This window comes from Pelobates fuscus, chromosome 8, assembly GCF_036172605.1.
Source record: "Pelobates fuscus isolate aPelFus1 chromosome 8, aPelFus1.pri, whole genome shotgun sequence".
NCBI classification, from domain to species: domain Eukaryota; kingdom Metazoa; phylum Chordata; class Amphibia; order Anura; family Pelobatidae; genus Pelobates; species Pelobates fuscus.
Window position 1 is genome coordinate 42205783 of NC_086324.1, and position 15656 is coordinate 42221438.

The 15656-nt window shown below is 36.9% G+C and overlaps 1 protein-coding gene across 1 annotated transcript in view; it reads right to left on the bottom strand.

The window, feature by feature from the left end:
• LOC134571235 (dynein axonemal heavy chain 11-like) overlaps positions 1-15656 on the bottom strand; it is a 260314-nt gene that overhangs the window by 55038 nt on the left and 189620 nt on the right. The window contains exons 61-66 of the mRNA XM_063429407.1: positions 14894-15028; positions 13233-13406; positions 12025-12260; positions 10055-10177; positions 4610-4814; positions 3441-3605 (exon numbers count right to left, since the gene is read on the bottom strand). Coding sequence (XP_063285477.1) covers positions 3441-3605; positions 4610-4814; positions 10055-10177; positions 12025-12260; positions 13233-13406; positions 14894-15028 — 1038 coding nt within the window. The remainder of the gene's footprint in view (positions 1-3440; positions 3606-4609; positions 4815-10054; positions 10178-12024; positions 12261-13232; positions 13407-14893; positions 15029-15656) is intronic.

Sequence of the window (15656 nt, forward strand, 5' to 3'; positions counted from 1 at the left end):
TGTTATACAAGTGTGGAACCTTATGCTCTACAAGGTCAGAGTCCACACACAGTGCTTCAAATGTGGTTAAACCACATAGCAACAAAAATTTGGAATGGAGGTCAGAAACACGGTCAGTTGTGTGTATATGAATTTCATCATAAAGCGTGGCTAAAGGTCTCATTCCCTCCCCCTTTACTATGTGGTGTACCTTGAGTAATATGCAACCTAGGAGTGTTGAAAGGCAGCAACCTCCAGTCCTGATATGAAAGATGGGTTATTCACCAGGGGAAGTAGAGGTGTTTGGATATGTCATGAGCTCCTATTGGAAGGCAACGCCTCTCCGTACCTGTAGATTGATTGAGATTAGTGGGTGAGGTGCTGATAGTTATGAACTATGTAGTGGGTCCATCCATAACAAAGCTGCCAACTGCCTGCCTACTTCCGTGACCTCAGCCTCCTTATAATTGTGCCAGTAATTGTGCCAGTACATTTTAATGACTTCAACCCTGCCAAGCCAAGAGAGGGATGGCAGGTAGTAGTACCAAATGAAATGGTTCAACCATTGGAATGGGAAGCTCTGGCAGATCGGGTCAGCTCATGCCATAAGTACAGAGACATTTAGAATTCTGGATTTAGAATAGTTTATCCATAGGTTAGCCAACTCTCCTTATCGGAATTCCACCATAATGTTTGGTAATGTGATTTCAGAGTTGGACACGTAGAAGAGGAGATCATCTGCATAGACTGCTACTTTGTGTTCTGTGGTGCTTATTCATAGTTCAGGAATGTTCAGGTTTCATCTAATCATGGTCAGTAGGGGTTTGAGGGCAAGGACAAAGAGCAATGGCGAGAGTGGACACCCCTGCCGTGTACCTTTGAGAAAGCCCCACTGACACATAAAAAGGCTGCCAGTTTGGAATAAAATGGTACATATCTACAATAGCATGTTCTGGCCCAAATCTGCTTTAGGAATTAAAAGAGAAATATCCTATCTATACTGTCAAAGACCTTGTGTCTGTCAAGTGCAAGAGGAGGCCCTTGGATTTCAGATGTGCCTGGTGCATGAGGGAGAGTGTCCTAATCATGTTCTCCCTCTCTTCTCCCTTTTGGGGATGAATCAAACTTAATTCCCCCTGAACTAATTCCCCCTGAACTAAAAGATGACAATTGTATTACGCTTTTCAATTATTTTCACTGAAATTTTTAGTGAAGAACAATTTACTCCAAACAGAACCAAAAGAATTGCATCAACTTAAACAAGGGAAATGATGCAACATTTTATAGGCGAAGTGTCACTTCCCAGGTATTTTAAGGTTATGTTCACCTACTTATATATTTAAAGGCACATGGTAGGCACTATAACAATTTCAAAAGAGGTTGTGGGTTTCTACCTTTTTCCACATCTCACAAATATATATTTGTTAAGGATACACTGTAGGCAAATAACTGCTTCATCTCATTGAAGTGGTTATATTGCCTGGAGTCACATGGCTTTGCCTTGTCTAAACTGTATTATGATGTAATTTATTAAATCTTTAACATTTTCAATTTATTCAATAGTGTAAATTCCAGAGAAGTGACCATTCCCCTTTTATACATTTTGGCAATCAACACTCTGTATAAACAGCGACATGGAAATGTTTCATTAATATCAGAGAGTAGAGATTTATAATTTCTTAAAGGTGCCCTAGTTTTAATAAATTTATAGAGAACAGAGTAAATGTCTCAAACATATTTTATTTCAATGCTTGTCTCAATCATTTAGTGGGAAGTCATTAAAGGAACACTATAGTCACCTAAATTACTTTAGCTAAATAAAGCAGTTTTAGTGTATAGATCATTCCCCTGCAATTTCACTGCTCAATTCACTGTCATTTAGGAGTTAAATCACTTTGTTTCTGTTTATGCAGCCCTAGCCACACCTCCCCTGGCTATGATTGACAGAGCCTGCATGAAAAAAAATGGTTTCACTTTCAAACAGATGTAATTTACCTTAAATAATTGTATCTCAATCTCTAAATTGAACTTTAATCACATACAGGAGGCTCTTGCAGGGTCTAGCAAGCTATTAACATAGCAGGGGATAAGAAAATCTTAATTAAACAGAACTTGCAATAAAGAAAGCCTAAATAGGGCTCTCTTTACAGGAAGTGTTTATGGAAGGCTGTGCAAGTCACATGCAGGGAGGTGTGACTAAGGTTCATAAACAAAGGGATTTAACTCCTAAATGGCAGAGGATTGAGCAGTGAGGCTGCAGGGGCATGTTATATACTCTAAAACTGCTTCATTAAGCTAAAGTTGTTCAGGTGACTATAGTGTCCCTTTAATCACTAAAATGATAAACAAAATAAAGTGTTAATTTCTTCCTTAGAGATTAATACGATTTTGTGAAACACCAAGAACCACCTGTTTTTCATGTTCAACAGGAAAAGCTGTCACTTGTTGCTATTTGACTAACAAATACAGCAGCCCCGTCAAGGCATTATACTACGAAGGCTAGTTATGACTGCTATCTTTCAAGACCTCAAACATTAAAAAACAAAATGTATTCTCTGCTGAAGTACACTGAAGTAGTAAAGTCTCAGTGGTGGTCAGTATCTGCGGAGATGGCGTGAATGGCATGCACACATCAAATGGAATTATTGACCATGGGAAGCGGTTAGCATGTCGTAGCCACAAACATCTATCACCTATTGGTATTAACAATACTTAATGGATCATTATTTTACTAACTAACGTGAAAATGAGTCCACAGTGAATATATTAGTATGGTAGAAAATTTCAAAATAATTCTCATTCACATCTTTTTTCACATTCACATCATTTTTTTGATAAAAAAAAACACGTTATGTTATTTAACTTAATTTATGTTTAAGCCTTCGTTGTGTCATGCAGATGATCAAGATGTCTATGTCTTGTGATCATCTGACCATGCCTTTTTCTAAGCTGACATTGACGTACGTTGCGCCCCTTTTTTTTTTCACTGTATTTCCAATTAAAAAAAAATATACAGAATGTCCATGCACACCAGGTAATTTCTCATTTATTTGGAACCAAGAAATTTAAGCAACCTTTTGGTTCCTACATGAGCCTTTGTCATGTCTCGAGACTTGAAAAAGGCTCATGTAGGAGCTAAACGTTCTTCTTATTTCTTGGTTCCAAATAAGACTGCCTTTCCAAATAAATTAACTGGTGTGCACGGACATTCTGCATCTTCTTCAATGGAAATTTTAGGGAACTGGCAACCCCTTTCTGGAGCACCTTGGTGAAAGAATTCCCCCAGCCTTAGTGTGTGCGCTTCTCTCTTTACTTGTTAATATACTTCTAATGAAGACTGTATGAGTTTATTAGGTAATACAGCTCAGGAACATCCGTTGTTCCAAAGTTGGCTGTCACCATTGGGAACCATTGATTGTCTTTAGTAAATTTCTTAATAGATAAAATTTTTACTAGCTCACCTTCATTTCTATTTCCGCGGCTGTATGTTTTGTGGTTTCCAGTTTTTCGACTAAAAGTGGATCCCCCAGGAAATTACTTTCTGCTGCCGATAGGCGTGTCAGTAATTCATCCTCAAGCATTTTCAACTCAATTTTAAAATAATTTTGTTGCTTTGTGAGCTCAGACTGAAAAGAAAATGGTAAGTTGTAGACCTGTAATTCCAGCAATGTTAACAATGGGAATACACTTTGCTACCCTTTTAATCTTTCTCACTATTGAGCATTTTGCAACAACCCTTTAGCAGTTAAGGTCAGGACTAATATCAAAAGGAGAAATAAAATGTAATTTTGCTTTTATCGCGTACATTTAAATGGTTGCATTTTATTAATATTATTTTCTCTCACAATCATTATCTTTTTTTCCTTTTTTTTCACGTAGTCTTTTTTTTCCCCATAGTTTTAAATATTTAATACGATTCTGCTTGCTTCGCAGCAAAGTCATTCAGACAATAAAAATATGCGATTATATAGTTGCTTAGGTAGCTTGATTCTGCTTTTATTACATATTTAATGCAAGGTGAATTTAATATTTGGAATTTGTGTACTGAATGCATACAAATATCAGACATAAAACTTAAATTGAAAACATCAAATCTCTGCAAGATATTTCTGTAGGATCTGCTAAGATCTGGTGAAATATGAGGACTTTCCAAGGGACAGAATGGAACTCTAGCAGAACAAAAACGGTTTCTCTATCAAGTGAAGACAAGTACTGGAGCAAAGCACTAGCAGAAACAATTGAAGTTATGTTTTAGGGTTTTGTTTGTTTTAACAAGCGTATACATATTGTTGGGAGTGTGGGGCGTTAAATAAATTACTATTAAAGCTCCACACAACACTTTAACTAGATACAAGCAAACTTAACTAGATACAAGCATAATATTTATCCACCTCTCCTGCACTCTGAAACATTGTTCTTCCTCCTTTACCACTTTCTTATAGATTGTAAGCTCTTTTGAGCAGCACCTTCTTCCTCTTTTGTATCTATCAATATTACTTTTGTCAGTCAATTACTTGTTGTTAAATATCCCCACTATATAGTTGTAAGGAAAATAAATATATAGAATAATTTATATCTAAATGTTAATACCAGTCACAATAATAATTACTTATTGGGCAGAAAACTTTACCTTAAACTGTTCCAAATCAGGTCTCTCCAGGTTGACGACATCAGCCAAAAGTTGCTCTTCTAAACCATCTCGGGTGACAGTGAAATTGATTAAAGTTGTCTGTGCCTGTATTTCAGGCTTATAATGAGGATTTGCAAGTTTTGTATGTAGGATCAGTCGAAATTTTGGGTGAAATTTACACTCTTTGTCGCCAATCCTGATATACCTACAAAAAAGGCAAACGTTTTCTAAATACATAAATTATATATTCATATGAAACACACAAATACAAATATATATGTATATATAGAGCAACAGGGCAAAGCACTTGTTGAAATTCTCAAAAGGACACTATAGTCACCCAGACAACTTCATCTCACTGAAGTGGTTTGGGTGCAATGTCCCTGTTACCTGTTCCCTTAACCCTGCAATGTTAAACATTGCAGTTTTATAGAAACTGCAATGTTTAATTTGCTGTGTTAAGACTGTAGACAGCCACAAGAGGAGCTTCCTGCAGTTTCCCAGAGTTTGACTCTGTGAGACGATGCTGGACATCCTCACACTTTGCATGAGGATGTCCAGCGCCTTGCAAAACCCAATAGGAAAGCATTGAATCAACATTGAATCTTTCGCCTTCCATCGGCAGACGTCGGCGAAAGAGGAGAGCGACCCAGCATCAAGGGCTATTGGTGCTTGAATCAGCTAAGCACAAGAAAGGGTTTTTTGACCCTTTTATGGTTGGGTAGGGAGAACTGGAGGGTGGGGGTGCGCATGGAATCATTTGTGATGGTGAGGGCAGGACTCATGGATTTATTATATATACTATAAATGGGTAGCTGAGCTAATTTTATAACTGAAGGTTGAAGATTGACTTCCCAAGTTAATACCATGTACACCACGTACATCCCTGTCATAAAATGTCAAGATACCACCGCTTTATAAATGTTGTTGCCTTCTATGTGCCATCAAGTTGCTATGATGAACCTTTGATTAGGTAATGTAATTACTTAGCTTTAGCATCCTGCCAGTTCTAATGGCTCCACACACAAAGCTTGTCCAGAAGTTTATTTACCACGTTGACATGTGTCATATTATTACAGAGAATCTGCAGGATTTTTGTAAATATCATTTTTATTGCTTTTTTTTTTTTTTTTTTTTTCATGGCAGCATTAACATAGAACAAATTAGCAATTCAAACAGCGAGGTGCACAGGCCTCCAGGAATGTTAGGAACAGTTGATATTTATACATTGTACGAGTTGGACTCGCGGGTCTGGTTGAGTTAAACATGCCAGTTTTGAATCGTGTTTTGTTAACCTTTATTAATGACAAGATGTAAACATCTGTGGGTGTGTAGCGGCTTTATGAGGGATGAAGCGTTCCTAGTGGTTTATGTAGATGTGGTTGGGTTCGGTCTGTGTAGTTATTTATCATATGGTTGCGGGGTCTGTTTTTTAGTGTATTTGTTTACAGGTTGTAATCCCAAATCGCATGTACAGGAGACGTTTAACCCCTTAAGGACCACACTTCTGGAATAAAAGGGAATCATGACATGTCACACATGTCATGTGTCCTTAAGGGGTTAAGCCAACAGGTAATGAGGTATGCGGGTGTCTGAGCAAGTTGTTATGGTTGGTACCGTAAGATTTCATTTATAGAACTCGTAGGTCTTTCAGGTCACTTTATACCATGTTCGGATCAGGTGTATTACCTCTCAGTAGGGTTATACTAGCTGTCAGCAGGTGGTTGGTGGTTTTGTGTAGTGCTCCCATTACGTTGTGTGTTCGTGTTTGTCACCTGAGTGTATTCTATCTTCTGTGGCAACCTTTTTCTAGAGTTAGTGAGCATTCGCGTCATGTGATGTGCTAGTCGCCTACGTGATCAATTGCTTTAGAATCTGCAGGATTTAAACTATTAGTTACAAACATATTTACAAAACAGGAATGGGCAGTAATATTGGTATCTATCGATAGATCTATCTATCACATTCCATAAACAATATCTATTATCTACTATTCTGTTATAAACCCAGTGTCATTGTAACTCTTCCAGTGCCAACATTATATTTGTTTATTTACTTAAATCACAGGCTATAATCAACAAGGGAACTACAACACTGACATGCTTTTCCACTAAAACAGGAATTGTCAAAAACGGACCAGGAAGTTGTAAATTATCTATCTATCTATCTATCTATCTATCTATCTATCTATCTACGTTTCTCCCCTGCTATTTATGTATCCAGCTATCTTACACTTTAAGTAACTTTATTTGAAAATTAATGTAAAATATAAAGGCCAATTTATTGTTCCAAAGGATCTACTGCTACCAGTTTTCCAAATCACCTTTAGCTCCTGCTACATTGTTTTGAAGTCAACAGTCATTGAAATTCAGAATTGCAAGCAAAGTGTAATAAGAAGTAGTCATTTTCTGAGTCACAACATGCCATGAATTCACTCCTTGAATCAAATACCCCCAAGGGAGTGAGAAATTAAAGATACCTTTCAGTGTACTGTTGAACTGTGCTGGTGCATTCAAACGGATCAATACTCAGCATGCAGAAGGTTCTGCTGCAGTTATGAACTGGGGGTGTCTGATAGGACATTTGTGCAAGGAAGCCAAATATTTGTGGAAGGCTTAGTTGAAAAATAAAATATGAAAAAAATCCGCTGGTACAGACAGCAGGTAAGGAGGTAATTAGTATAATAACGGACTAAGCTACTCGCCGCTGCTTTAGAAAAAAAAAAAATTATAGTAATTTATATCTTCAGTTTTACATGAGGTATATTAAACTGACCCTAATCAGAGACAAATTACTGATTATTTGTTATAGAAAAAGATTTAGGTGAAATGGAATCTGACGATTCTAAAGATATTATAAAGATAAAACTGCTAATATTTATCCGATTGGTAGACAGTGGTATAGATACTTATGTTTTAATTTATTATTCTTGTGATTCCATATTTGATAGGTATAAAGAAAACTGGTGATCCATGGTATTATGTCGTGTAATGTTATATATTTAGTTTATAGAGATTGATAATGTAAGTCCTGAATAAAATCTGAACTAGCTCAGAGAATTTGTAATTTAAAATACCACTATTACAGCTATTAGTGTCAGAGATACTAAAGCAAATTAACCTATTTCTGACTTAACTACCATCTCAGATGAAGCATTGTTGACATTATCGAGGTAAGTGAAAAGAAAGAGGATGGGGAGAAAAATTTCAATCATCAGGATCAAACACGCACTTTGATAAGAAAACGCAAACATAAAGGCTAAAAAATATTCTAGAGGAAAAAAAAAAAAGAAACCCAGTTACAAATTGTTCTGGTAAGAAATAGAAATAGTGAAAAAACATTTAAGCTTCAAATTTAAATATATTTGTGAATTATTGTCCCTATGTAGGTGGCTGAAGTTGCAATGTATTAGTAAATCAATGTATGCTTATAGACAAAAGACTCTCTCCATCTCTTTATTGTATCTTGACCTAGTCTAAGTTATGAACAAGAGGAAGATGTTTTTGGGAAGAGTGGGTATAAACAAGGGAGGTTTAGGTTAAAGATGAAGGGAAATGACTTGTCAAAGAGTCTTTGGTTTCCATCGGAGTCTGTTGTTTTGCTAAATGGATGACAAATGTTCCAGAAGAACAGATGATAGCCCTCTTCATTTTTCTTTTCAAAATTACTTCCTTGTTACAATGGTGGTTGATGCTATATGTAAGTAGCTTGGCAAGGCAGCATAGTGAACTTCCACTGTAAATAACGAGGCCAACATGACAGTAGCTAACTCATTATGCATATCAAATAAAACCTGAAAATGTAACAATAACACATCACTAGCCTTTGACAAAATACAAATTGCCTTCTCTATTAATCTATGTCTTACTGATGCTTCCCGTCTCTATAGCTTTATAACACCTGTCAACCACTATGTATTTTTCTTTCAGTTATTTTTATGTATTTTTCTTTTTGTTGTTAAACATAGTGTGCTTTATGCATCTATTAAGTATTCCACTAGAGACTTCTTTTGGATGTTGTTCAACTCAGCGCTTTGACACTTCATGAAATTTTGTAATGCTACAAAAAAACTTTCCAATAAAAAGGAATGTTAAAATAAATGAATGATTAAAATTGGTTCATTTATTCATCATTAGCCAGTGCATTGATGCAAAATTCAGTATTTAGAGTAAAGAGCATGTGTGTGCCTCCTTATAAAAATGCAATCCTCGAAAGGACATGAACCGAGATGTGGGTGTGTATACGCTTGAGCCAAGTTATTATTTTGTAAAGCAGATATTATCCCTTTATATGGCTTTATTATCAGTTTTCTGTTTTTAATACATAAGTTTGGATTGTTCAAGACACTTGTACTGACATCGAACAGACATATATAGAAGACATACTCTGTTCGTTGTATTATTTGGAGTCATGATCATACAACCTTCTATAGGGCATGCCCCACAGAGCAAGGACTGGACAATTCTTATTATTTAGCTGGTGATCTACGGTAGATCTCTCCTGCTAGGCAAGATTTTGTGTTATTTGAACCATGCAAAAAAATGTGAGTTTATTTACAGAGTTATTATTTGTACTAAAGTTTACATGCAGCCATGAATCTCCGGGTCTTTTCTTTATTGTTTCTTTTTTGTTAGCAGTGATTCATTTATGAGTCAATTACTGCATACGGTATTTATTAAAGGGACACTATTGTCACCAGAACAACTACAGCTTAATGTAGTTGTTCTGGTGAGTATAATAGCTCCCTTCAGGCATTTTCATGTAAACACTGCCTTTTCAGAGAAAAGGCAGTGTTTACATTGTCCCTAGGGACACCTCCAAGTGGCCACTCCTTAGATGGTCACTGGAGGGGCTTCTGGCTCCATGCTGCACGCTCTGTATGGAGACACTGAATCTTCCTCATAGAGATGCATTGATTCAATGCATCTCTACGAGGAGGCCCTGATTGGCCAAAACGGCATTTGGCCCCAAAATATCGACATGGGCTTGTTGAGCACTTGTGGATACCCTTCTTGTCAAAAGGTATGGCCAAAAAATAAATAAAAAAAGTTACCTGCAATAGGAACATTATTCTACAACATTGTACAATGTAAAGTCACTGAAAGCTATGTTATTGGATTCAATATTAGTAGGCGATTTTAGTCAATCCAATGCTTTCCCTATGGGAAAGCATTGAATTGGCAAAAAATCGGCCATTTTGATGATGTCCCAAAGGGGGTGGAGCAAGTGCCGGCGGACCTGCGTGGTGCTGGAAATAAGGTGGGTTTTAATCTTTTTTTATAGGGGGGCTTAGGGCGGACAAGCCACCTAAATGGTGGATTTAGCACTATAGGGTCAGGAATATATGTTTGTGTTCCTGACCCTATAGTGATCCTTTAATTATTATTTTTTTTAATAAACATTCATCCATTATGAAACACAATCACATACGTGTCAGTACATTACCTTCCCTTTTTTAGTGTATGCCTTCCAAGTAAGTTGTCAAGCACAGGATCAATAGTTTCTCCTAAATTTTCTATCAAAACAGGATCTCCAGCAACAACAGCTTGTTCTATGACATCCACGTACCTACATGACATTAGCATAAAATGGCTTAGTATTTATTACAAAATTACAACAGATGGTAACTGGTCTAAAAAAAATTATAATTTTGCAATCTTATAAAATTATAGCCAATCTACAAATTACCATACTTGTTTTTTTTTGTTGTTGTTGTTAGTTTGCTGTTTTGTACAGTTTCTATCTTTCAATATAATTGTATGGCATTTTAAAATATGTATATTTAAGAATGCCATACAGAATGCTATAGACACACAAACACTGATCAGTCATAACATTAAAACCACATGACTATCATGGTGCTGTCAAAACACCTTTGATGCGTTAAGGCATGGACTCCATGGATGTGTCAAAGTAACATCCACATGAATGCCAGGACCCGAGATTTCTCAGCAGATCATTGCCCAGAGCATAACACTGCTTTGCAGCCTGCCTTCTTCCCATAGTGCATCCTGCTTCCATCTCTTCCCCTGGTAAATGACACACATGCACGTGACCTTCCACCTGATCTAATGATCTAAAAGAAAATGTAATTCATCAAACCAGCAAACCTTCTTCCATTGCTCAATAGTGCAGTTCTGATGCTCACGTCACCATTGAAGGTGCTTTACAGAGATCATTATGGGCACTGTGACCGGTCTCCAGCTATGCAGCCGCATACACAGTGAACTGCAATGCACTGTATGTTCTGGTATCTTCTTATCATGGCCAGCATTAAGGTTTTCAGCAATTTGAGCTACAGTAGTTCTTATATATGATTGAATTGACCGGCTAGCCTTCCTGCATGCATCAATGAGTGTTCGGCGCTCAAGACCCTGATACTGGTTCTTGTCCGTCTTTGCACCACTTTTGGTAGGTACTAACCAATGTATACCGGAAACACCCCAAAAGACTTGCTGATTTAGAGATGCTCTGCCCCAGTCATCTAGCCATCACTTTTTGGAACTTGTCAAAGATCTTTTCGCTTGCCCTACTTGCAACACATGAAATTCAAGAACTTACTGTTTAGTTACAGCCTTAATATATCCCACCTCTTGACAGGTGTCATTGTAAAGGTATAAACAATATTATTCACTTCATTTGTCAGTGGTTTTAACGGTTTGGCTGATCAGTGTATAAATAAATAAGATTTTGCTCACTTGTGCCATACATAGAGTACCTAGACAATTTGTATATCCCACCCATAAGGGCAGTCCAGAACCAAAACTCCAGCAAGTTCTCACTGCACAGCAGAGCAGATACAGCAATCTCGGACAATCAATTTTGCCTGCTTTGGGCCTCGTCGGCTAGGTGTAGCCGATACTCCTATAGGCACACTGAGCATGGGGTCCACGTCTGGATTACCCTTTTAGTTTAGGGAGACCCCAATGCACTCCTGTCAGAAATGTCTGACTCTCAGTGTGTTAGTAGTGGAGGTGGGGAGTGGCGCCTCGCACAACCGAGGTCAGAAGTCAAATTATTCAAAAACAAAGCAGTGAACTTTAGTGGTTGTGGAGCTTGGATAGTTCCATTAACTTGCTGATCAATTATTTGTTTTTCTGTACCCATTGTAAGGTGCTATAAGGTAATACCACTCTTTTGATGTAGGCTGTGTGAGTCACAGCCTGGGGAGATTTGGTTACGGCTGACTAAACAAACAAAAATGATTTAACTTCAGAATAGCATGCATCTTAAAAAAGAATAATTAGAAACAGATTATACCTTTAAAAATTTTTTTTTTTAAATCTGATGATGGTTGTAAGATTTTTTGTTTTATTTCTAAATTTTGTGATCATTGTACTTGACCGACAGTTGTGGAAGGTCATTCTAGGAGAAATGCTCAATGCAATACTCTACAATATATCAAATAAACTTACCCAATCTGACCTAAGTGAATAACTTTTAGTCTTGATCCATATCTGCTTTTAATCCATTTTATTCCTTGAAGTTGGGGGTCAATCATCAGAGGCCAGCGTTCACAATTTGTAAGTATGGTGCCATTTTGAATGGACATTGTATCACTTGGCAAACCCTCGTTATTCCATTTTGCAATCGTTGCATCATCAGTCAGCATTGAGATTGGATCTAGCCCCTCTGTCATCGGAATAAGAAACTACAAAAAAAATAATCTATTAGTGCTGCATACTGATTAAACAACAAATTCTCAACAAAGGTGTTCTATTATCAAAAGAAAACATTAGACAAGCGATGGAACATATTAAGAAAACCCGAGACCCTGATCAAACATAATATTAATGAAACAGTGTCAGTGATTCTTATTTACTCACTGAACCGAGCATCGGACTCTTATTTGCTGCATTTATTTTTTATTATTTAGCAATGTTACGACCCATGGTGTTCTCATCAGACGGCCTGTTTGCCATCACAATCTACAAGTGCTTCATGTTACAGTATATTTCTTGAAAGTATTTCATGGTAACATTTTAAAACATCATCTGTTAAAATGAAAAACATTTGATCCATCAATTTAGGCGTTTTATAGACTTCACAAAATCTGACCATCAGTAATGCTTTTCCATTGCATTGCAATTTTTTGAAAATAGTTTTTTTTTTCTAATGCTGCTTTTCTGCTTTAATGTAGTATTTGTAGGGTTTGGCCTTTTCCCCCAAATGTATCTCTCACCCAAATGTCAGTCACCTTTTTCACTGAGCCTGCCTTACACTTAAGGTGTGTCTTGTCTTATTTCACCACACATGCCTTATTATTTCTTTTTACAATAAAATTATTTTTTGTTGTTGTATATGTCCCCATTTGCCTTTTGCTGTCTATGGTATTGTTAATAAGATTGCAAGTCCTTCTGTTTAAAAGTTTTAGATTGGTTATGGATTATTTGTGTGCATAGCATGATCTGTCCTTACCTCCTTTTTAGAAAACACTGAAGAGACACAAACGAAAAAGAACTAAACTTATTGTTTGGTATCTAAGTGTAATTTGGGATTTATATAGCATTACTGCTACTAATATTGAATCCAATAACATAGCTTTCTGTGACTTTACATTGTACAATGTTGTAGAAGAATGTTTCTATTGCAGGTTATTTAATTTTTTTTTTTTTTGCCATACCTTTTGACTTGACAAGAAGGGTATCCACAAGTGCTCAACAAGCTCATGTCGATATTTTTTTGAGAATGAACCAGCATAGGAGATAAAGGCAGCAGTCAGGAGAACATCTCCAGATAGGGTTTTCTCTTGTTCATGGAAAAGGGCCACAGATTGAGCCCATCTGACGTTCTCTGACTGAAAAATAAACACATATATGGTCAACACTCATGGCTATGTTGGTGCTTTGCAAGAAAATTAAGAAAGACATTAAAGCAAAGCCTTTTATTTCCTGGACCTTTTTATCTCCAGGCCCACTGATCCTCTGTTCACTAGACAACTTCCTATTTTTTCCACAATGTCCCTCTTTATCTGGTCTGTTCTATACCAGTTCAAGTGGTGAGCCTTCCTCTTGCATTCTATCGCTTTTCCTTCTCCTCTAAAATTATGCCGTTTAAACTATTCAACCAACTCAAATAGTCCCCCAACTTACTTTTCTTTCCAGCTAAATTGTTCTCATTTACCTAATTTCTAAACTATATTATTATGCCTTAAAGGGGACATGTCATGCCACAACCAATTTATGTTCATTAGATTGAACATACGATTGTATCTATACATGATACACATTGCTTGCACACAATATGGATTATATGTATGTAAAAAAAATATATAAAAGTTCTCAATAGCCATACCATTATTTTTTTTATAAATCACTTTTTTTCATTCAATCTCTTGTATTTTGATGTTTCTTTATTATATCTAGGTAAGTCATCTATGTTAATGAGAACCATTACTATCGACAACAAATGTATTTTATCATCGTCTGTGATATTCATCATCCCTTCCATGTATGGTTCACAGTTCCAATAAATTAAACACTTGTGAACACCAGCCCTGTAGGACTCCTGATGCCTTACAATGGGTCTTCTGGGAATAGGCTATTGTCTAGAACCAAATCCTTAGGCAATAAATAAAATTCAGATAAATCTTTTGCCACTGGTTTATCTACCTTTGCCTCCCATACATTTGGTTATGCAATTGAATTTCAATCACAGCCTGTTACAATGAAATAAAACACTGTCTGGCAGTCAAGCATTAAGGGACATTCACCAAATTAATCTTCAAATGGACATTGTTGGAAACAGGATGATTTATTGGCAGGATAGGAATAGATGCCTGGTAAGAAGATTGGCCAGTAGTTCTTGTTGAAAGAAGAATGCTTTAGGGATTTTTCGTGATAGCATGCAGTTCGACTCAGGCAACAAGCGGTTAACTAGAACAGTAATTATTTAAAGACCTAGCCCCATTGCATCATGTTTGACTGAAAAACCTGTACTGCAAAGCATCATTAACATTGTTTTATTATTATGAGCCGTCTTCTCATTTTAATTAATCACATTTATAGCGGATACATAATACTTAATATTCCAAATTTATCGCCTACTACGAACGCTAGTCATGCCATAGTCTTTCTGAAGCTCTACAAAGAGATGTAGAAAAATACTAAAAATGTAAAGGTCAAAAACACGTTTCTACCATGAAAATAAATGCAGGATAATGACATAATTCCTTTCAGCTCATCAGTTTCGTGCTAAGTGCCTCTGTTATTGCCAGATCAGTAGTGTATTACAAAGAAGTGCTTTCTCGAGGTTGCTTCATTAGCCTGCCCTGTAGGACCTCACCTCTAGACCTTTCACTAATCTATTGGCCAGCTCAATGGTCTTGTTAGTTCTGTTCACTTCTTCTTGACAGCGGATTTTCTCAGCTGTGGCTCTTTCAAACGCAGTTGTTAAGGCAGACAGGTTTGTGTCTAGTTCCTGCAAATGAAACATTCAGCTTTAACTTCAAAATCTTTACAGACAAGTTAAAAAAACAGCAACCCCAATGCATCACAAAAAATTTGAACTTGACCCAAGGGTGTTCATTATTTAAACTGTTGCAAGATTAGTGGACATTAAAAGCTATCTATGACATTCCATAAACAATACATTCCATAAACAAATTTAATTTACCAAAGGGGGCCTAGGCCAGCCAAGGACCCATCCTTACAAAATTGCTTTTTAAAGTGACAGATGAAGTTTTGGTGCTCAGAGAATGAGTTAAAGCGTTGATATAATTTAACCAATGAGTTCTGGGCCAGAAGAGCATTTGAGAATATGCACTGTCAAAAATGAGGCCAGCACCCTGCCAGGACCTCCAGAGATCGTTACTTGCACTGGACCATCAGGAAATATACTCCCATCCCTGCAGAAAGGGACATACGGCCACACTAACACAACTCCACACACTCACACAACCCCACACACAATCACACTCACACAACCTCACACACACTCATATAACCTCACACACAATCACACTCACACAATTTCACACACAATCACACTCCCACAACCTCACACAACTCCACACACTCACAGTCACATAACCCCACACACAAGCACA